The sequence below is a fragment of the Ictidomys tridecemlineatus genome, chromosome 1, assembly GCF_052094955.1.
Source record: "Ictidomys tridecemlineatus isolate mIctTri1 chromosome 1, mIctTri1.hap1, whole genome shotgun sequence".
NCBI lineage: Eukaryota > Metazoa > Chordata > Mammalia > Rodentia > Sciuridae > Ictidomys > Ictidomys tridecemlineatus.
This window is the reverse complement of record NC_135477.1, coordinates 37,358,516-37,380,886: the sequence shown is the minus strand read 5'-3', so window position 1 is coordinate 37,380,886 and position 22,371 is coordinate 37,358,516. Positions and strand designations below refer to the sequence as shown.

Genomic DNA, 22,371 nt, shown 5'->3' with positions numbered 1-22,371 from the left:
GCTCTCAAGCCTATCAAAGAGCTTCTCTACATTCTAGGTAAGGTGTTAAGAGAAAATTCTGACAGATGGCATGCTTAAGTTAGTATTTTCTAACATGTGGAGGTGGGAAGAATGAAAGTTGAACTCTTCGATAGGCTTTGTCAATGGCACTAATGTGAGATGACCTGTATGGTCAAGAAACTGATTACACATGAGGATTGAACAAGTAAGTAAGTAATCATGCTGAAGACAATGAAAGGCAGATGTCTCACTGTTAGAAAAGGGAAGTAAAATACAGATATTGAGAAAGCTAGAATAAAACAGTGTTGGACCAGAACTGGAAGTATCCATGTGAATTCATGGTTCTAAATATACAGAGAATGTCTAAAAAATAAGTGTGTGTTTGCGCAAGTGATAGACAGTATATGCTTGTTTTTACATGTTTTCTAGCTTTGTATACTCAAAAAGGACCTAGAAGCAGAAGTCATAATGGTACCTAGTGACTAGAAATACCATTCTCCTGATTCCAGAACTGGGGAAGTACAGGATGAAACTGAAACATCTTAGGGTATCAGTAAAGAAATGTAAAATAATTGCACATGTCAAACACCAGCAGGAAGAAACAAGTTCTGACCAAATCTAGAAAAATAAGATACTGTTTAAATAAACAACAGTAACAAACAACCGAATAAAGCAGAGATCCAAATTTATACTGATGTATGTGAATGAATGAATATTCACATACATAGAGGGGAAGAAAAGATCTACCTTACAATAGAGGGCCAACTAGGAATAACTGTAGCCAAGGCTGGAATGTAACTCAGTAGCAGAGCTTAGCCAGCATGCACAAGGCCCCAGGTTCAATTCCCAAATTCATGGGGGAGTGGGGGTGGGATAATACTGTAAAAGGAAATAGGCAATTACAAAACCACAGGTGTAATCTCAGAGGCTTGGGACAATAAGGCAGGAGGATGGTGAGTTCAAAGCCAGCCTCAGCAAAAGTAAGGCACTAAGCAACTCAGTGAGACCCTGTCTATTTTTCTAAATAAAATACAGAATACGGCTGGGGATGTGGCTTAGTGGTGGAGTGCCCCTGGGTTCAATTCCAGGTACCAAAAAGAAAAAAAAAGAGAAACACACCTTGAATCCATCAAACTAAAAACTGATTAAGGCTCAGTTGGGAGTGCTTGCCTCACATGCAAAAGGCCCTGGGTTTAATCCCCAGCACCTCAAAAAAGAAAATAAAAGAAAGAAATCAATGCTATAACTAGTAGGTGAATGAAAACAAAAGAGTGGAGAGGAATAGAGGAAGGGGACTGAGGGACGAAGAGTGGAAAGGTGGAATGAAATTGACCAAATTGTTCTATGTACATAAATGAACATACAGAGATCTTTTATGTATATTTATAAAGTACCAATAATAAATAAATAAATAAAATTTAAAGCCTAATAGGTAAAAAGTTTGATTAGAAAATGACATAAATTGATACAGTGCACCCATCTCCTCTGATACTTCCACCAAAAACATGCCACCTCCTCTGATACTTCCACCAATATCAGAGGAGATAGGTGCACAGAAAAACACAACTAGAGGAGCATTCTACAAAATAACCGACCTTATGAATGCCAAAACCACCAAAAAAAAAAAAGAAAAAAGAAAGAAAAGAAAAGAAACAGATACAGTATCAGACTGAAGGAGAGTAGAGAATTGTGACAACTAAATGCAATGTATGATTCTGGATGCAATCATCAGCTCTTTGTTTATGAGAAGCAGTTTGTTTTGCTATAAAGGGCATTACCAGAATAGATAAAATTTGAATGAGATATCCAGATTAGATTAGATTATTTCATCAGTGTTAATCCCTGGTTTTGATAGGTATTCTGCCACTATGTAGGACAATGCTCTTGCTTTTACAAAGTACATACTAAGGCATTTATGAGTAAATTCATCATGTCTGAATTTACTCAAGATCATCTCTTTCTCTTTCACTAATGGGAGGGGGCACATTTCCTCCCCAGAGGATACTTGGCAATGTCTGGAAGACAACTTTGCATATAATAACTGCAGAGGAAGAAACTGTGACTGGCATTTAGTGGATAGGGTATCTCCTAACATAGAGGATCACCCTCCACAACCAAGAATTATTCAATATAATATATTAATAGTGCTTCAGGTTGAGAAACTCTAAAAGGAAGGGAAGAAAATTCTTGCTATTACAAGGTATGCACTACTACCTCTTGACTACTTAGAAATGGGGTCATCGATGTCTTTAATCAGTTAGAGACCCAATCCCAGATATTCATACTACATGAAGACATTTCTACTATAATGAAGGGTAGGACAACTGCTGAGAACTTTCCTTATCCTATCTAGCCTTTCTCCCCCCTCACTCCCCCCAATCCCCAGTATCTGGGGTATAATCTACAAAAAATTCCTTGGAGAATCAAGCTTTCTGTGAAACCTAATTTCTCACATATAATACAAATCTGTCACATTTTCTTAAGCCTCTACAAAACAAAAGTTGGAACTTGTCTTAAAACAGGGCTTTACCCATGTTACATATTTCAAATGAGTTCAATTCCATTGTTCTTTTAGTTTTAAAAAATAGCAATAATTTTCTTAGTTTCTAACACTCATATTGCATCCATTAACAGTAAACTCAGCTGCCATGACCTGATTTATTTTAGGCCAGACAGACTCATTGAAAATCAGGTCAAGTACATGTACATTGCTGTTTCTAAGCTATGATAGCACCAGAGAATTTACTCTAATATTGAGTTAAAATTTTTTTAACATGGGGCTGCAGATGTAGTCCAGTGGTAGAGCACTTGCATAAAGCCCTAGAACTCAACTAAATACTAAATTAGAATAAAAGTTATTTCAAGAAAACTTTGAACACATTACTATGACTACCCTCAGTGAAATATAAGATAAAAAGCAATGCAAAGAAATCTTAAACTATTTACTGTTCATAGTACTGTTGGTACTGCAATTTAGATATTGATATATGGTATAAGATAGACCAAATAAGGTAAGTTACAAAATTCTCATGTTAAATTTAAAATGAAGCTATCAATGTGAATTTATGGCTTAAGAGAGCCTAGAGGCAGTGAATACATTTGGTACTGAAACCTTAGATTCTAAGCACTAATCTCCAAAGAACCAAGGGTCCTACAAGAATAAATGAGTCCATGACTGAAACACATGAAGCATAGACAGTCTTACTATACAGAATGGGAAGTGCTCAAATATTATAGGGTTATATCAAAAGGACACAAGAAGATACCTGAATTAGTTCACACTGACCAAAACTAAACTTTCAGTGTTAGAAAAGCCTAAATCTATTATACTACATTTAACTTAATTTTTACTGTGTATATTGAAGAAATGCAAGATGAAGTTTTATACACATACATAGTGAAATGATTTTTACTAGGAAAGCAAATTAATATATCCTTCCCTTCCAGTCAAGTTCTTTGGTAAGAGCACCTAAAATCTATTCCTGAAAATTTTTCAGCTTAATTACACTATTAATAACTGTATTTTCAATCAATCAACAAGTACATGAAAAAATGCTCATCATCGCTAGCAGTCAGAGAAATGCAAATCAAAACCACCCTAAGATACCATCTCACTCCAGTAAGATGGGCAGCCATTATGAAGCCAAACAACAAGAAGTGCTGGCGAGGATGTGGGGAAAAGGGTACACTTGTTCATTGTTGGTGGGACTGCAAATTGGTGCAGCCAATTTGGAAAGCAGTATGGAGATTTCTTGGAAAGCTGGGAATGGAACCACCATTTGACCCAGCTATTCCCCTTCTCGGTCTATTCCCTAAAGACCTAAAAAGAGCATGCTACAGGGACACTGCTACATCGATGTTCATAGCAGCACAATTCACAATAGCAAGACTGTGGAACCAACATAGATGCCCTTCAATAGACGAATGGATAAAAAAAAAATGTGGCATTTATACACAATGGAGTATTACTCTGCATTAAAAAATGACAAAATCATAGAATTTGGAGGGAAATGGATGGCATTAGAGCAGATTATGCTAAGTGAAGCCAGCCAATCCCTAAAAAACAAATGCCAAATGTCTTCTTTGATATAAGGAGAGTAACTAAGAACAGAGTAGGGACGAAGAGCATGAGAAGAAGATTAACATTAAACAGGGATGAGAGGTGGGAGGGAAAGGGAGAGAGAAGGGAAACTGCATGGAAATGGAAGAAGACCCTCAGGGTTATACAAAATTACATACAAGAGGAAGTGAGGGGAAAGGGGAAAATAATACAAGGGGGAGAAATGAATTACAGTAGAGGGGGTAGAGAGAGAAGAGGGGAGGGGAGGGGAAGGGAGGGGGGATAGTAGAGGATAGGAAAGGCAGCAGAATACAACAGACACTAGTATGGCAACATGTAAATCAATGGAAGTGTAACTGATGTGATTCTGCAATCTGTATACGGGGTAAAAATGGGAGTTCATAACCCACTTGAATCAAAGTGTGAAATATGATATATCAAGAACTATGTAATGTTTTGAACAACCAACAATAAAAATAAATAAATAAAATCAATAATAAAAATAACTGTATTTCTCCCATTGTACATTAAATCTTTAAACTTATTAATCCTATAGAGCTATATTCTTTCAATAGTATCTCCCACTTTCCTCAATATCTTCCAATTTCCTCAACCTCCCCATTCCTGGTAATGACTATTCTGTTTCTCTATAATTACCTTTTTAAATTTATTTATTTATTTATTTATCTATTCATTCATTTTTTTTAAATTTTATTCTTTTTATTAGCTACACATTGACATTACAATGATCTTGGCAATTCATACATCTGAATCATTGGGATGTAATTTCTCATTTTTCTGATTGTACAGATTGCAGAATCACACTGGTCATAGAGTCACGTATATACATACAGCAATCATAATGTCTATTCTATTCTGCTGCCCTTCCTATTTATTTATTTTTATATATTCAACTTTTTAAAAAATTTCTGACAAAGTAAGATCATGTGGTAATGCTCTTTCTAGGCCTGGCTTATTTTACTTAGCATATTTTAAATAAGTAAAACTGCCACACATATATAGTATCACCACTGAAGTATATGTGACAAAAATAATTAAACCTGAATCTAATCAAGCTTCTAGATTTAACTTTCAGGGTCCTATGACTTTATTAATATGTAAGTATATTATATTAAGCTGGGCACATGCCTATAATTCCAGTCACTCCGGAGGCTGAAGCAGGAGGATCACAAGTTCAAAGCCAGTCTCTCAGCAACTTAGTGAGGGACTAAGCAACTCAGTGAGACCCTGTTTCTAAATAAAATAAAAAACAGTGTTGGGGATGTGGCTCAGTGGTTGACTGACCCAGGTTCAATCTCCAGTAGCAAGGAAAAAAAAAAAAAAGGTGTATTGTACTATACTTTTAATATATTTTAAAATACACCCATTATATATATTTTTAAATGTTATAATTATTGAATTAGAAAATATATTATTAAAGTCTCCACTTTAATACAGTGTACTAACAAGTTAACAGACAACATGAAGAAACAATCAAGATAAATTCTAAACGTGGAACATTCTATATAACATGAAATAATCTGGGATCTTTAAGAAAAATAGATGCTAAAAGGAATTTTTAGAAAATGGGCAATGAGCTGGGCCTAGTGGCACATGCTTGTAATCCTCAGCTTGGAAGGCTGAGGCAGGATGACCATCAAGTTCAAGTCCAGTTTCAGAAATTCAGCAAGACCCTGTGTCAATAAATAAAAAAATAAGGGCTGGGGATGTGGCTCAGCGATAAAGGGGCCCTGGGTTCAATCTGCAGTAGCCTAGCCACCATCACACACACACACACACACACACACACACACACACACACACACAAATACATACTAATATAACATTATTTTAAAAATTACTATTAGTTGTCTTAAGTTTTGCAACCACACTAAGTATAGTTAGATATGAGGCTTTTTTCCTTTTTCTTTTTGGTACTTCAGATTGAAACCAGGGGTTCTTCACCACTGAACCACTTCTCCAATTTTTTTTAAAGTTTTTATTTTGAGACAGGGTCTTGCTAAGTTGCTGAGGCTGGCTAATGAACTTGTGATCCTCCTGCCTTAGCCTCCCAAGTCACTTGGGTTACAGGCATGTACCATCATGCCCAGCTGAGATTCTTTTTTCTTAACAAATGTATGCCATCTATAACTTACTTTCAAATAGGACAGAATTTATATGTAAATATATGCTACATAAAAAGTGGGAAAGAGGTAAGAAACAATGTGTGTGCAATTATGACAAAAGTATAAATTAAAAATATATCTAGACAAAGAGGTATGGGTATTCATTACACTGCTCTTTCACAATTTCTATTTGAACTTTTTTATAACAAAAGTTGAAGCAGGGAGAATAAAGGAGAAAACTGTAAGTCAGCAGTTCTCAAAGTACAGTACATGTACACATGCATATACATGTACATATAGATACACATAGATACACATCAAACTTTTCCAGGATGTCTACACATCATTTTTACAACTACAGTAAAATTCAAGTTGTTTGCTTTTTTACTATGAATGGTGTTAAAGCCACAGTGAGTGAAACTGTTATCTTAGCATGAATCAAAGTAGGCCTCTAAACTGTCCTAGTAGTCTTACTCTTCACTGCTACATACACTATTTATCTTTAAAAAAAAAAAAAAAAAGTGCAGTCTGACTGAAAGCTCTTGATGCATCAAGAACTATTAATTTTATTAAATTTTGACTCTTAAAGAACACATTTTGTGCTGGGCATGTTGGTGTACACCATAATCCTAGTGGCACAGGAGGATTGCGAGTTCAAAGCCAACCTTGGCAATGGGGAGGCACTAAGCAACTCAGTGAGACCCTGCTTCTAAAATACAAAATAGAGCCAGGGATTATGCGGCTCTGTGGTTGAGTGCCCGAGTGCAATCACCAGTACCCCCTTCCAAAACACACACACACACACACACACAAAAAAAAAACCACATTTTGTGGGACAAAACAAATATGCATAAAACAATTCTGCTGCACACAACATAGGGGTTGTATCAAGAGAGAACAGACTACTTTTTGAGTTGTCTGCCAAACTATAGCCACCTTTTTCTCAAACATTATTTTTTCACTTGAAAGACTACGTATCTATGCAGATATTTTCAGAAGAGACACACCTATAAAATGGAAGAATTTATCTGCAAATCATATATCTGATAAAAAAACTTTTTCAACTTAAAAACAAAATCCAATTCAGAAATGGGCAAAGGACATTGACATTTCTCAAAAGAAGATACATAAATGTCCAATAAGCGAATAGAAAGATGCTCTACATCTCTAGTCTTTAGGAAAACACAAATCATACCATAATGAAATACCAGCTCATGTCTATTAGGGTAGCTATTATCAAAGTGTCAGGATATGGAGAAACGGGATACCTCAGGGTACTGCTGGGGTGGGGTGGGGTGAGGGAGACCTAAAATGGTATAGCCACTGTGCAGAATACTTTGGCAGATACTCAAAAAGCTACAGATCATATTATCCAGCAATTCTACTCCTGGGTATATATCCATAAGAACTGAAAGACAAGACTCACCGGATACATGGACAATCCCCGACTTAGAAGTTTTTAACTGTAGAATGCTATACTTTGAATTTATTTCTTTCCACCCTGCAATATATGGTACAATACTTTCTTGTGATGCTGGGCAGCCACCATAAGCCTTAGCTCCCAGTCAGCCACTCCATGATGAAGATAATAAACCAATATTCTATAGTGTGCTGTGTCAGTGAGCTATAATGTTCAACAGACTGGGTGTATTAAAAGCATTTTGAACTTACGGGATTATCAGGATGTAACTACATGTAAATTGAGGAGCATCTGCATTGGTACCAAGTGACTTCTTCCACTCCCATGATAGTGGGGATTGAATGCAAGGTGCTCTACCACTGAGCTACATACACTCCCACTTTTTTTTTTTTTTTAATTATTCTTATTTGGTACTGGGGGTTCAATCCAGGGACAGTGAAATAAGCCAGACAGAAAAGGACAAATGTATGATTCCTTTAATATACAGTAAAAAACAGAACAATGTTTACTTAGCATAGGATAAAGAGGAAAGGGTAATTATTATTTTTGTTGGGAAAGATGAAAAAATTGGGTACTGATAATTATTGTATAATACTGTGAAAGTATTTAACACCATTAATTTGTGTAACTAAGAATGGTTAATTAACTAGTATTTTGTATGTTTACTCATTTTTTTAAACAGTTAAAATGCTTTTAAAAAATGGATTAAACATATCCTTTGAAAGATAATTGCCATGATGTTTGTTAAAAAAAAGAGTCAAGCACTCCAATAATAAATAAATAATAAAAATCACTGGTAGTAGTTTACTTACCCGTTTGGGGCCACTAAAAATCTTTCTGGTATTTTCCTTTGATTTATCTCCTTGTTTATTTATAGGCTTCTTCACACTCTCAGGCACACCAGGCAAGTCCTCTGTAAAATCCAAGTTTTCTGAAATGGTAATCAAAACTAGCTAGCTTTCTAATATTTCAAATTGTCGATCAGACAACCTAGGAATTTTTTTTCCCCTGACATACTGTGGGAAAAAAAGAATATAGGAATAAAGCACCACAGTTGACAAAAATACTCCCATTTTTATCCACAGCTTCACAAAGCTTGTTGCTGTATATGTACACTAATTTCACTTTGTGTTAGTAGCAAAGCGGTTGGGTTGTTTTTTTGTTTTTGTTTTTTTTGGTATTGAGGATGGACCCCAGGGCTTTGCCTAGGCAGGAAAGTGCTCTACCACTGAGCTACATCCCCAGCCCTTGTAAATAAACTCTGACCTTCAAAGTTGCATATAAAACTAATGGATATTTATAGATACTAACACTATCATAGTACAGTTCACACACACACAAAATATCAAGTAATATCTATTTTTAACATTTTTCTAGATTTAACATCCACTGAATCAAGTTGGCCTTCAAAGGCCCACCTAATATACAGAGGTCACATTAAGGGGGAAAAAAAAAACTATCCTTGCCAAAATAAAAGTAACCTAGTACACCATGTAGTTTGATGATTTGTAGGTCTTCACACACCAAACTACCAAAAATTTAGATTACTTCCCATAAGGTTTCCCCCACACACACTCAAAAAATGACTTTTCTCTAAAATGTTGAGAAATGTTGTTTCACAAAGACTCAAATTCCAGCTTGGTGTATTATCATCCAAATGGTCTCTAACTTTCAAAAAAATATTCAGTAACAACTTCAAGTTTCTGAAAGTCAATCAAATGTCACTTTTTTTTTCCTTTTCTTTTTGCAGTCCTGGGGATCAATCCCTTGGGCCTCATGCATGCAAAGCAAAAAAGCTCTACCACTGAGCTACATCCCCGGCCCTAACTTCACATTTTAAAGCTTAAGAAGTTTTATCATCCACAAGATGAAAATTTCAGCAACAAATTTTCAATTGCAGTTATGATAACCTGACAGGTTACCACAAGAATTAAGTAAACTACAGCAGGAAAAGACCTCAGCTATTATATATTACCTGAGCTCAAGTGTCTAATAATACTGCCATAATTTTAATTCTCCAAGACTCAAGACAATACCTGATAAATTTTCACAATAATACTGAATAAATTTTGACAATATTAATTTTTGCTTGAGTTTTTTTGTAGCAGGGAGTTGAGGGAGAGCCTATAAATTCCAGTTTTAAAACTAAGAATGAATCTAATCTGAGGCTCAGGATGTAACTCAATGGTAGAGCATGTGCGAGGCCCTGGATTCAATCCCTAATACAAAAAAAAAAAAAAAAAACCTAATCTAGCAAAACTATTTTTAAGGCAGAATGGTATAAAGTCTCAAGTATGATGTATTCTCCAACAAGAGAATCAATATTTAAGAAAACTGTTACGGGCTGGGGATGTGGCTCAAGCGTAGCACACTCGCCTGGCATGCGTGCGGCCTGGGTTGGATCCTCAGCACCACATACAAACAAAGATGTTGTGTCCGCCGAAAACTAAAAAATAAATACTAAAAAATTCTCTCTCTCTCTCTCTCTTAAAAAAAAAAAAAAAAAAAAGAAAAGAAAACTGTTATAATTCTGATTCACCATAAGGACATCTCTTCTATAACCCTGAACCAACAAAAGCTTTAGGTAACAAGTAAAATAATCCAGAAAAACTATTTGTTTAGGAAACCTCATATCTCAGAAGTTTTCACACCTTTTTCTTACTTAACTGTCAGTTTACTTCACAAAGCCCTTTGTCAGGTAATGATTTAATATAACAGAGCTATAATGCTTTTTGGTGTGCCTCTCCCAGTGGAGAACTGAATTAAAGGATTTTATCACTGAACCCCTGATCTTAAGTGAAAGTTTGGGGCTGGGGATATAGCTCAGCTGGTAGAGTGCTTGCCTTGCATACACAAGGCCCTGGGTTCAATCCCCAAAACCACCAAAAAAAAAAAAAAAAAAGAGAGAGAGACAAAGAGAAAAATACAGTTTCAATGTTAGAAAATATACATGTTCAAAACCTATCCTTATGTCTCCAATGCATTTGGGTTTTTAAAGTTAAAACACTAGGATATTTAGTATTCTTGTCCCATACATAAACCACTTAAAATTCTCAAATGCTAATCATCTATTTTAAAAAATAAACATGAAAAGACTCACCGATCTACAAACTGGTTCCAATTTGTGATGTGATCATTAACATTTAAAATACTGTACCTTTGGACAAAGTAATTTGTGATTCTAATTTTACCTCTATTAAAATAGAATATAACAAACTAAAACTGAGTATTGAGGAAAGAAACTAAGTAACTGTTGATTTAAGTCTGAAAAACACATTTACTTATTCTTACCTGCATTATTAGTACTAGACTGGCTGTCCTGAGAATTATCATTGCTTTCTGGAGGAGGCTGCAAGGAAGGTGATGGAGCTGTTTTAGTTCTTTTTTTGCTGGTCTTTCTTTCCACTTGACAGTCATCATCTTCATCATCTTCACTTTCACTAAGATCATCAAAGCCAAAATATTTAATTTTGTAATTAGAACTTCCAGAACCTCCTTCATCACCTCCTGTGTCATCATGATCTTCAAAACCAAAAAATTCAAGTTTAACATCCCTTTTGGATTTAGTATTACTAGGTCGAAATCTAGTAGTGGTCTTAGAAGTTGCAATATCTGCCTTCTTTCTGAGACGGCCAGCTTCTCCCAAATCTGTAGGAGTGGATGCGGTGAACTCATCCATGCTACGCTCCATAGTATCCTGTATGGTAACATTACAAACTGACAAGCAAGATGGATGTAAAACAGTGTAATCTCTAGTCCGTCCAACAGTCCCTCTGAAACTGGTCCCACAACTTACACCGCCTTTCTTTGCCTGATTCAGGCCGTCTTTACTTGATTCACTGTTTGCTTTGGCTAAGGCCTGACTGGTGCCATCCATTAGCTTATCAAAATTTGATGCTCCTTGTGATGATTTAGCCTTATTGGCCCTACAGTACGTCCTACAGTTGCTTGGCCTAAGAACACTTTGCACAATGTCTTCCTCCATGGCTTCATTCAGATTTTCCAATCGATTTTTTAAATCCTCATCCTTCATCTCCAAAAGAGGATCGCTATCCAAACTTAAAATGCAATCTTCTGATCTGATATCTTCAAAATCATTATCCCATTCATACAAACCAGTTCTTACAGATCCCTTGATTGGAGACATTTCAGATGGAGAATCTGACCTTTTCCCAAACTGGGAGTTCCAAATATCGTTCGTTTCCTTAATTTCATCAGCTTTACATCCAGAAGTCATTGTGGTTTCTGCATTGGGTTTCTTAGTACTGTCTTCAACATTTTTGTGAAAATGATGACTATTTTTTTCATGTTCTTCACTAAAATTCTCCACTTTATCTAAAAAGGGAAAAAAGTCAAAAGAATAAAACCATGAATTTAATAGTACAGAAATCAACTTCGAAATAACTGCAATAATTTTAAATTGTGAAGTTAATGTTTACATATCTGACATTCCCCTCCTATCATTAGTATATATTGCTTTCATGTTTTCTAGTGACCTATCCCCAGGCCTTCAAGTCCCTTAAAATTGTCACCCTTGCTGAGGTGCGGTGGCACACACCTGTACCGGGGATTGAATTAAAGGGTTCTTGACCACTAAGCTACATCCCCACCCTATTTTGGGATAATGATTTTGAAAATATTTAGAGACAGGGTCTGAGTTGCTTAGTGCCTTGCAGTTGCTGAGGCTGGCTTTGAACCTGCAATTCTCCTGTCTCAGCCTCACAAGCCATTGGGATTACAGGTGTGCACCACAACACTTGGTGAGCGAGCTGTTTTTTAACTTTCAAATAAAAGATGGAACTATGACTCAAACTGGTGTTATGATTAAAACACCTCAAAACTTATTAGTAGAAAAATACTGGCCAACGTTTATCCTATGCCAAACAAAAAAAGGCACCAATATTTTAAAAAAAACATATACAAATCTCAACAAACCATCAGGTACAGGATACTTTACACAGACAGGTTCACTGTACAACTGGCTAAGATTTTTTTACTTACTTATATGTAACTCATAAACAAGGTTTAGCTATTTTAGGTATTTTCCAGCTAAAAGCAAGGAATTATATAGCTTTCTTCAGTGTCAGGGCACCAGTCACTAAAAACAAAAGACAAAACAAACACCACCACCAATCACTAATTCTAGGATGCTGAAAAGTCAAAATTTAAAACTAAACATGAGATTTGACACCTTAGAAAGGTTATAAGGAAAGTCAAGACTAAAACGAAACCTGAAGAAATAATACTATTGCTTTTATAACAAATGAAAAGCACACCAGTGCTGGGCACAGTGGTGTGGACACCTGTAATCCCCAGCTATTTATTTGGAAGGCAGAAAGAAGCAGAAGGATCACAACTTCCAGGCTAGCCTGGGCAACTTAGTGAGACCCTATCTCAAAATAAAATAAAACAGGCTAAAGATATAGCTGAATTATAAAGCACCTCTAGATTCAATCCCGAGTTACCAAGAAAAATAAAATAAAGAAAACAGCGCTAGTAGCTGAGTGTTTTCCTATTAGATAAACCCACATAACATCTTAAAATATCAGGTACATAAAGTGAATAAAAGGAGGAAAGAGAGAGAAATAAAGATGAAGTAGATTGGGTGTTTTTGTTTTCACAGTACTAGAAACTGAACCATCAGCTATATCCCCATCCCTACTTATTTATTCTATATATTTATTTTGAGGCCAAGTCTCAGTAAATTGATGAAGCTGGCCTTGAATTTGCAATCTTCCTGCATCAGCCTGTCTCAGTCTCTCAAATAGCTGGGATTAGACATGTGCCATTATGTTCCATTTTTTATTTGGGCAAGGGTGGGGGTATGTGGATTGAATTTAGGGGCACTCAACCACTCAGCCACATCCCCAGCCCTACTTTGTATTACACTTAGAGACAGGGTTCCACTGACTTGCTCAGTGCCTGCTGAGACTAGCTTTGAACTGTCGATCCTCCTGCCTCAGCCTTCAGAGCCACTGGGATTACAGGTACAAGCCACCACACCCACTTTAAAAGATGTATTCTTGAAAAAGAGGCTAAGCATTTGTTTTTAATAAACTGCCTATATAACAAAAGTGTATTCTAGCAAAAGTTAACAGATTAGGGTTTAAATGGATTAAGTTTCAGCTCTGCCACTTATTGACTATAATGACATTCAGCAAGTCGTCTCAAAACATTTGGACAATTTCTTCTAAAGGTATTTTGAAGATTATAAGGTACCACATGCAAATTGTCACAGCTATTACAACTTTGCCATAACACAGAATTTTTGGGGGGGAGGGGGGGGACCCAGGGCATTTTACCACTGAGCTACATCTCAAGTCTTTTTTTTATTGTGGTCCTCTGGCTTCAGCTCCCAAACTGTTGGGATCACAGGTGTGTGCTGCCACAAGCAATAACTTAAAAAAAAAAAAAAAAAGGTTCTTATTATTAGAATCTTAACCTATAAATTCACTGATCTTCCTTTTATATCCTTTTACATGCAAAGAGCCTAAAACTACATTCCAGGGCCTACTGATCTTACTCAAGCTAGAGAATAAAGACTAGATGTGTTAAAAGCTCTCAGTGAAGAGAGCTTGGCATAATCTAAAATCATACTCCCTTTTAATTTTAGTTTTTTAGCATCACTGGATTATACTCAATCTTTGGTTTATTGGGTAACATTTAAGGAAGACAATTTAGCATAATGAAGATTACTACAAACTTGAGTTTGAGAAGCATGGGGATGAATCACAGCATTAAGAAAATAAATAGATGTAAGAAAACTTGGCAAGTCATATAACATAACTCTCCAAGCTTCAATCTGCTTAAAAATTTTAAAAAAGCAGGTCTGGGTGAGTAGTTGAGTGTTAAGAGCACGTGCTTTATTTATCATGTGCCAGGCACCTAGGTTCAGTAGCCACACATACACACACACACAGAAAAAAATAAATAAATAAAAATAAAAATTAAGCAAACCTGAATAAAAGACTAAACACCCATCATTCCATGAAGGATTCTTAATTTGTAGGAAACAGGTGATCCCGTAAAAATACATGCAATATCAGTACTTAAAATAACCTAAGTACAATTTTATAAAAGGATAGACTGCAAAAAAAAAGGATGATGTACAATCTGAATGAAGAGAAATCTTTGACATTTAAAAAATGGGAAGGGAGATTTAATCTGGGACCTACCTATGAATGAGTCTCATGAATTCTTATAATAAAACTATATGAAAAAATGTACACATTTCTAGGGAGAGCATGGTAGTTTTAGTAAGCTTTCAAACACTTAAGAATAATGTTTTTATTGGTTTAAAAATTAAAAAGAAAAATATCCATAAGAAATCAGTATGTGTTGACTAGGGAATTTCAAATCTTTATAGAAAAGATGGATTTTTCAACAAAGGAAACTGGAATATCTGTGAAAAAATACAGTTGGTTCTGTACCTTGAATGTGAAAACATATTCTAGAGGAACCAAAGAAACATGGAAAACACTAACAGAATACATGTTATAAAACAAAGGGGAATTTTTAAAACTCTATTACTCCAGGATGGGAAGTCCCTTCTCAAACACAAAATCTACATCCATACTCATCTACGTAAAATATAAAATTTATAACATGAACCAGAAAATGCTAAAGTCAAAAGATACAGTAAATAGTAAAAATTATAATAGCAACTCAAACTGCAGGTGGAGAAAAGGTTAATTCCTTAATATAAAAAGATCTAAGGCCAGACATGGTGGTACATATGCCTATAATCCGTGATACTTGGGAATTAAGGCAAGAAAAATCAAATTTAGGGTCACCCTCAGCAATTTAGTAATTGCCTCTGGGTTAAAAGAAAAGAAAGAAAGAAGAAAAGATGTTGAAGAAATGGACTTAACCTTGAAGCCAAATGTTTTATTTTCATTATTAATATTTTCTGTGACCATGAAATAACGTAAGTATCAAGAAACATTATTATAACACTGTTTCCTGTTTTTCTTTCATAAACACAAACACCAATTAATAAAGAACTAATTATCATGCCACCACATACCTGCAAACAAAGAAGTTGTTAAAAAGGAGGCAGTTCTAAGTGTCGTATATATACACACAGTGGAATATTACTCAGCAACAAAAGAGAATAAAATCATGGCATTTGCAGATAAATGGATGGAGTTGGAGAGTATAATGTTAAGTGAAGTTAGCCAATCCCAAAAAAACAAATGCCGAATGTTTTCTCTGATATAATTATGGAGGCTGATTCATAGTGGGTTTGGGAGGGGGAGCATGGGAGGATTAGATGAACTCTAGATAAAGTGGTGGTAGGGAAAGAGAGGAGGCATACGGATAATAAAGATGGTGTACTTAGGGTAATGATATCCATCTCATTACATGTATGAAGACACGAATGGTGTGAATATACTTTATATATATACAACCAGAGATATGAAAAATTGTGCTCTATATGTGTAATATGAATTGTAATACATTCTGCTGTCATATATAACACATTAGAAAAAAAAATTTTTAAAAAGGAGGCAGTTCTATATTATGTAGAGATACACAATATGGGAAGAACATGGATAAGAGGAAAAAAAGTACTCTCATACTTCTTGTATTTTATACTGTATGTAAAGTTGTCTATTCAAACACTAAAATATTGCTGGGCACAGTGGTGCATGCCTGTAATACCAGGGACTAAAGCTGAGGTAGAAGAGTGACAAATTCAAGGTCAGTCTCAGTGACTTAGTAAGGCCCTAAGCAACTTAGTAAGACCCTGTCTTAAAATAAAAAATAAAAATGGCTGGGGACTTAGCTCTATAGTAAAGCACCCCTGAGGTTCAATCTCCAGTACCCACCCCCACCAAAAAGCTAATATAAAGAAGCCAAAATTATACATTAAGTACTTGAAAGTGTAAAAAAATGGTAAGTGGTTATCTCTTTTAGAGTCCCTACTAAAGAATTACATTTAAGGATAAAATACAATGTCTGAATTTGCTTCTGGTGGGTATAAAATTGAAACAACTATGCTATAGTAAACCATAAACCTACACTGGTCCATACAAACTTATATATTTGTGCAACATTCACTCTTTTAAAAAAGTAAAGATATTTTTCTTTTACTTCTCACCAAACCCATTACATGGATGAGGAAAAAGAGGCCCATCGAGGATAATAACCTAAAGGATGCCAATTAAACCAATGGCCATGAGAGATTTCATTTAAAAAAGAGCCACATATAGTTACACTGAAAATGATAAAGATGACAAACCAATCTCAACCAGCATTAATAGAAGAGATGAAGAGATTCAAGATGAAATGCATTGGTAAAATGGCAAATGAAGTGTTGAGAACTATACTTAACAAAGCCTTTGACTTCTCCCCCTCTCCCCTACTCAGGATTAAATCCAAGGGTGCTCAATCACTAAGCCACATCCCCAGCCCTCTTTCGGATTTTATTTTGAAACAGGGCTTCCCTAAATTGCTGAGGCTAGCTTTGAACTCACAATCCTCCTGCCTCAGCCTCCTGAGCTGCTGGGATTACAGGCATGCCCTGCTGAGGCCAGCAAAGCCTTTGACTTCTAAGAAGTTTATATAGATAATCAAAGTGGCTCTGGAGACCACAAGCCATAAAATATAGCTGAGGTAATGAAAAATTTAAAAGGCAGGGGGTAGGCACTGCCATTACATGAGGACTTTAAATACATGAGTAGCGATCACAAGAAGACAGAATAAATAAAGTGAGGGAATCATTTAACTCAAAGAAACTACATAAGGATTGATAAACTAAACCAAAGCATTAAAAATCAATTAGATCTAGACAAATAAGGGATGGGATACCTAGGAAGAGGATGTGAAACAAATATTTGATAAAATAATGAAAATTATTAACTTTGGCTCTGACAAAAATCTGTTAAGAGAATGCAAAGACATACCATAGACACAGAGAAAATATCTGCAATAAATATAACTGACAAAGGATTTCCATCAAATACATACAGTGAACTCTTTAAATTAAATGAGAAAATAACCTATTAAAAAAGGGCTGGAGATATAGCTCAGTTGGTTGAGTGCTTGCCTCAAATGCACAAGTTAAATCCCCAGCACCTGGGTTAAATCCTCAGCACCCCCAAACACACACACACACAAATAATAATAAATAATCATCATCATCATCTCACAGACTTGGTTAGGATGAAACAGGAGGATCACAAGTTCCAAGAAAACCTTAGCAAGTTAGTGAGACACTGTCTTGAAAAAACTAAAAAGGACTAGGGTTATAGCTCAGTGGCTAACTGCCCCTGGATTCAATTCCAGGTATCCAGGGGGGGAAAAAAAAAAAAAAAAAAAAAAAAACCCTGAACGTACATCACCAAATAAAGAACTGATATCAAATAAACAAACAAAAAGTTTATCATTAGTCATGAAAGAAATGCAAAAAGTAAATATACTGGGCTGGAGCTGGAGCTTAGTAGCAAAGCTCTTGCCTCACACATATGAGGCACTGGGTTCATTCAATCCTCAGCACCACATAAAAATAAACAAATAAAATAAAGGCATGCTATCCATCTACAACTAAAAAAAAATTTTTTTTAAGTAAATATATTAAGACTCCTTTATACACCAATAAGTCTAATGTCCTCTAGAAAAAGAAGTTAGGGGGCTGGGGTTGTGGCTCAGTGATAGCGCGCCTGCCTGGCATGTGTGAGGCACTAGGTTCGATTCTCAGGACCACATATAAATAAACAAGTGAAATGGAGATATGTGTACAACTACAACTAAAATAAATAAATAAATATTTTTTAAAAAAAAGAAAAAGAAAAAGAAGCTAGGAACATAAAAAAAACAATTCATAAAAAATATAAATGGCATAATAATATGTGAAAAGAAACTCAATTTCATTCACAAATAAAAAATAAACATAGAAGAAGAAAGTTGAAGCAGGCACAGTGGTGCACACCTATAATCAACAGGCTGGTAGACAAGCAGAAAGATCTAGAGTTGAAAGTCAGCCTTAGCAATTTAGCAAGGCCCTAACCAACTTGGTGAAACCCTGTGTCAAAAATAACAAAAGGGGTGGGGATGTGGCTCAGAGGTTAAGCATCCCTGGGTTCAATTCCCAATCAAAAAAAACAACAACACACAAATACACGAAAAAACAAAGCTGAACTATATTTAGCAAGCCTTCAGTATACAAAATATTTCCCATATTTGATCTCATACTACCTATATGAGGTAGGTACTATTACAAGTTCATAATGCCTTATCCACAATTCCAATATCCCCAAAACTTCTAAAACCTAACACATTTTGAAGTGAAACCTGATCTAACCTGAAGTAAAGCTATTTATAGTATTATCCTACTTAGGAATTATATTTTCTTTCTCTTGAAACACAATGACTTTGATTAAAGTAACACCTTAAATCCTGACAAGGGTGTTAAACTGGGGCTGGGGATGTGGCTCAAGCAGTAGCACGCTCGCCTGGCATGCGTGCGGCCTGGGTTGATCCTCAGCACCACATACAAAGATGTTGTGTCTGCCGAGAACTAAAAAATAAATATTAATAAATTCTCTCTCTCTTTAAAAAAAAAAGGGTGTTAAACTTTCAAAATTCCAAAATAATTTTAAATTTCAAACACATTTGGCCCCAAAAGTTTCAAATAAGGAAATATAACCCTGTATCTCTTTCTGCAAATGAAGCACAGTAGAATAATATTGCTGGGTGAAAGTAAGTGGTATTTATTCTCCAAAAAATAAAGCAACTTTATAAAGAAAAGTATTGGAAGCAACCCAAAAGTGTGATTTCAACCAGGAATTTGTACATAAAGAAACTGACATATAGCAGTATTTTTTTATAGGAGTGCAAGGAACAAAAAAATCATTGGATGTGACATGGAAGTAACACTAAAACATTATTAAGTGGGAGAGTAAGGCAAAAACTGGGTGTCATGGTGCACACTTATACAGCAATTCAAAAGGCTGAGGCAGGAATGTTCAAGTGCCGAGGCCAGCCTGAGAAACTTAGAAGACCTTGTCATCAAAATAAAAAATAAAAAGGGCTGGGGGATACAGCTCCGTGGTTTAAAAAAAAGGTACAAAAAAAGCATGTTATCACTTTGCAGATTGAAATACACATATATGCATGCACACATCTGACTGCTTCTATTGTTCTGAGAATACAGAGAAAAAAGATATTTTCCTCTTTCTAACTCCACAGTCAACACAGAAGATTTCTATGACCAAATGTGTGTGGGATTTTCCTTACACATTAAGCAAGAAATTAATTCTTCAGGGAACACCAGCTGGGTGTCCTCTAATTCAATTCTCACACCATCCCACAGGTTAAGGGCTCAATCCTAAAAACTGCCCTCCTGCTTCAAATGTCAACCACAAGCCCCAGATTGTTTACTGGTGCTTCTGACCAACTGCTTATAAACTGAGGTTCTCATAACCCCCTCCTTAGGTTCAACTCATTTGTTAGAATAGCTCTCAGAACTCATGAGAAAACTTAAATTAACTGGTTTAATATAAAAGATATTATACAAAGGATAGTGATAACACCTGGAGAAACAAAGTATGAGAGAGGAATGCATTACCCTCCAAGAACCTCCTTGTGATTAGTTATCCAAAGCTCTTCACCTGTCCTTGTGGGTTTTAATGGAGACTTTATTACAGAGACATGATTGATAAATCATTGATCAGGCCACAGGTTATCAAATTAACCTTCAGTCCCCTCTGTCCTCCCCAGAGGTTAGTATTCAGGTGACTAAAAGGCTCAGCAACAGTGAGTTCATTAATATACACAAAGACTCTATTTTGAAGATTCTAAAAACTTGAACTACATGCCAAGAAATTGGACCAAATATATTTCAGTGTATCATATATATGCATAGCATATATCAGAAACAATAAAATAAAGATAGGTACAGGGGCACATGCCTATAAATTCAGTGACTCAAGAGGCTAAGTCAGGAGTACTATAAGTTCAAATCTAGCCCAGGGCCATTTGGCAAAACTGTCTCAATATTTAAAAAATTTTAATGGGGATGGAGGACTAGGGCTCTAGCTCAATGATAGAAGTGTACCTAGCCAATGCATAAGGCCCTGGTTTCAATAGCCAGTTTAAAAAAAAAAAAAAAGAAAGGAAAGAAAGAAAAAGACAAAGACAAAAACCAATAATAATACTGATTCCAGAAAGAAGAGTGGTAGCTTGGAAAGAGCTGAATGAGAAGTTTTTAGCCAATACCATTAGGAACCAAGTGCAAATAAAAACTCATAAAACTAACAATAGTACAGGGGGCTAGGTACACAGTTCAGTTGGTAGAGTGCCTGCCTCACATGCACAAGACCCTAGGGTCAATACCCAGCACTGCCCCCACCAAGAAAAAATATATATATATATATATATTCTAAAGTGAAAATTATTTTAAACACAAATAAGAGACATTTTTCTGTCTTTCAGGTATGCTCAAAGCTTGATAGTATGAGTATGATGGGGATGAGGAGACCAAACTGTTAGTGAGAAAGCTGGCAATATCAATTGAAATTTTAAATACATATGCCCTTTCTGTGCCACTTCTACAACCATCTCCTACCACCGTGGTGACACATGTGACATGATAGAGCTGAGCATGGTGATGAATGCCTATAATCCCATCCACTTGAGGCTGAAGCAGGAGGGTCACAAGGTCAAGGCCAGCCTGGGAAACTTATTAAGACCCTGTCTCAAAAAGTAAAAAGGGCCAGGGATTTAGCTCAGTGGTAGAGCATCTTTGGGATCAAACCTCAGTATCCTTCTCTCCCAAAAATAAAAGAATGAAAAGTGTAGCACTGTAAATCTTCTGGCTATAAAAGATGAGCTTGTTCTTGTAATACATTTTTAAAGAAAGTGAACAGCAAGCAATTAATTATGGCATTTGCAAACCAGAGAGATTTATGAGTCAGGCATGATGGTGCATGCCTATAATCCCGCAGCTTCGGAGGCTGAGGCAGGAGGATCCAAAGTTCAAAGTCAGCCTCAGCAATTAAGCAAGACCCTAAGCAACGCAGTGAGACCCTGTCTCAATGTTTTAAAAAATAAATAAATATGGGGCTGGGGTTGTGGCTCAGTGGTAGAGCGCTCGCCTAGCATGTGCGAGGCCCTGGGTTCAATCCTCAGCACCACATAAAAAAATAAATAAAATAAAGGTATTATATCCAACTACACCTAAAAAATAAATATATTTTAAAAAAAATAAAAATTTTTTTGAAAAGCAATTATGATAAAGATAGGACAGCAGTTAGTCTGAGAGTAAAGAAGGGGGAAAGGGAACGTGAAAGAGCTTTTGGAGTAGCCAACTATTATTTTCTTAACCTGAGTGGTGCTTATAGGTGATGTTCTTATTCATTAAGCTAAGCAGGTTTTGTGTGATTTTATATATTTTTACTTGCATGCATGAGGCATTGGGTTCAATCCTCAGCTCCACATAAAAATATTGTGTCCACTAAAACTAAAAACTAACTATAAAAAAAATTTTTTTAAATGAAGCAACTACTGGGAATGTAGCTTGGTATAGTACTTGACCAGCATGCACTGTGTTCAATTCTCAGTACCAACACACACAAAAGCAAAAGAAATCACTGATAGTTTCAGTTACTCATGTTCCAAAAATATTAAGTGAAAATTTCTAGTTAGAGCAATTTTTATTTATTTATTTATTTGGTATTGGGGATTGAATCCAGAAGCACTAAACCACTGAGCTGTATCCTCAGCCCTTTTACATATTTTTTATTTAGAGATAGGTCTACCAA

General features: G+C 35.7%; 1 protein-coding gene and 1 non-coding gene across 3 annotated transcripts in view; one reads left to right on the top strand and one right to left on the bottom strand.

The window, feature by feature from the left end:
* Nucleotides 1–22,371, bottom strand: part of Wapl (WAPL cohesin release factor) — a 77,859-nt gene that overhangs the window by 40,870 nt on the left and 14,618 nt on the right. The window contains exons 3-4 of one of the 2 annotated variants that reach the window (XM_013365310.3): nucleotides 10,898–11,941; nucleotides 8,419–8,537 (exon numbers count right to left, since the gene is read on the bottom strand). In XM_013365310.3, the coding sequence (XP_013220764.1) occupies nucleotides 8,419–8,537; nucleotides 10,898–11,941 (1,163 nt within the window). The remainder of the gene's footprint in view (nucleotides 1–8,418; nucleotides 8,538–10,897; nucleotides 11,942–22,371) is intronic. The other variant, XM_021720399.3, reaches the window with a different exon arrangement.
* Trnaa-agc (transfer RNA alanine (anticodon AGC)) lies at nucleotides 21,675–21,747 on the top strand. The gene has a single exon. It is a non-coding gene; the product is annotated as a tRNA-Ala (tRNA).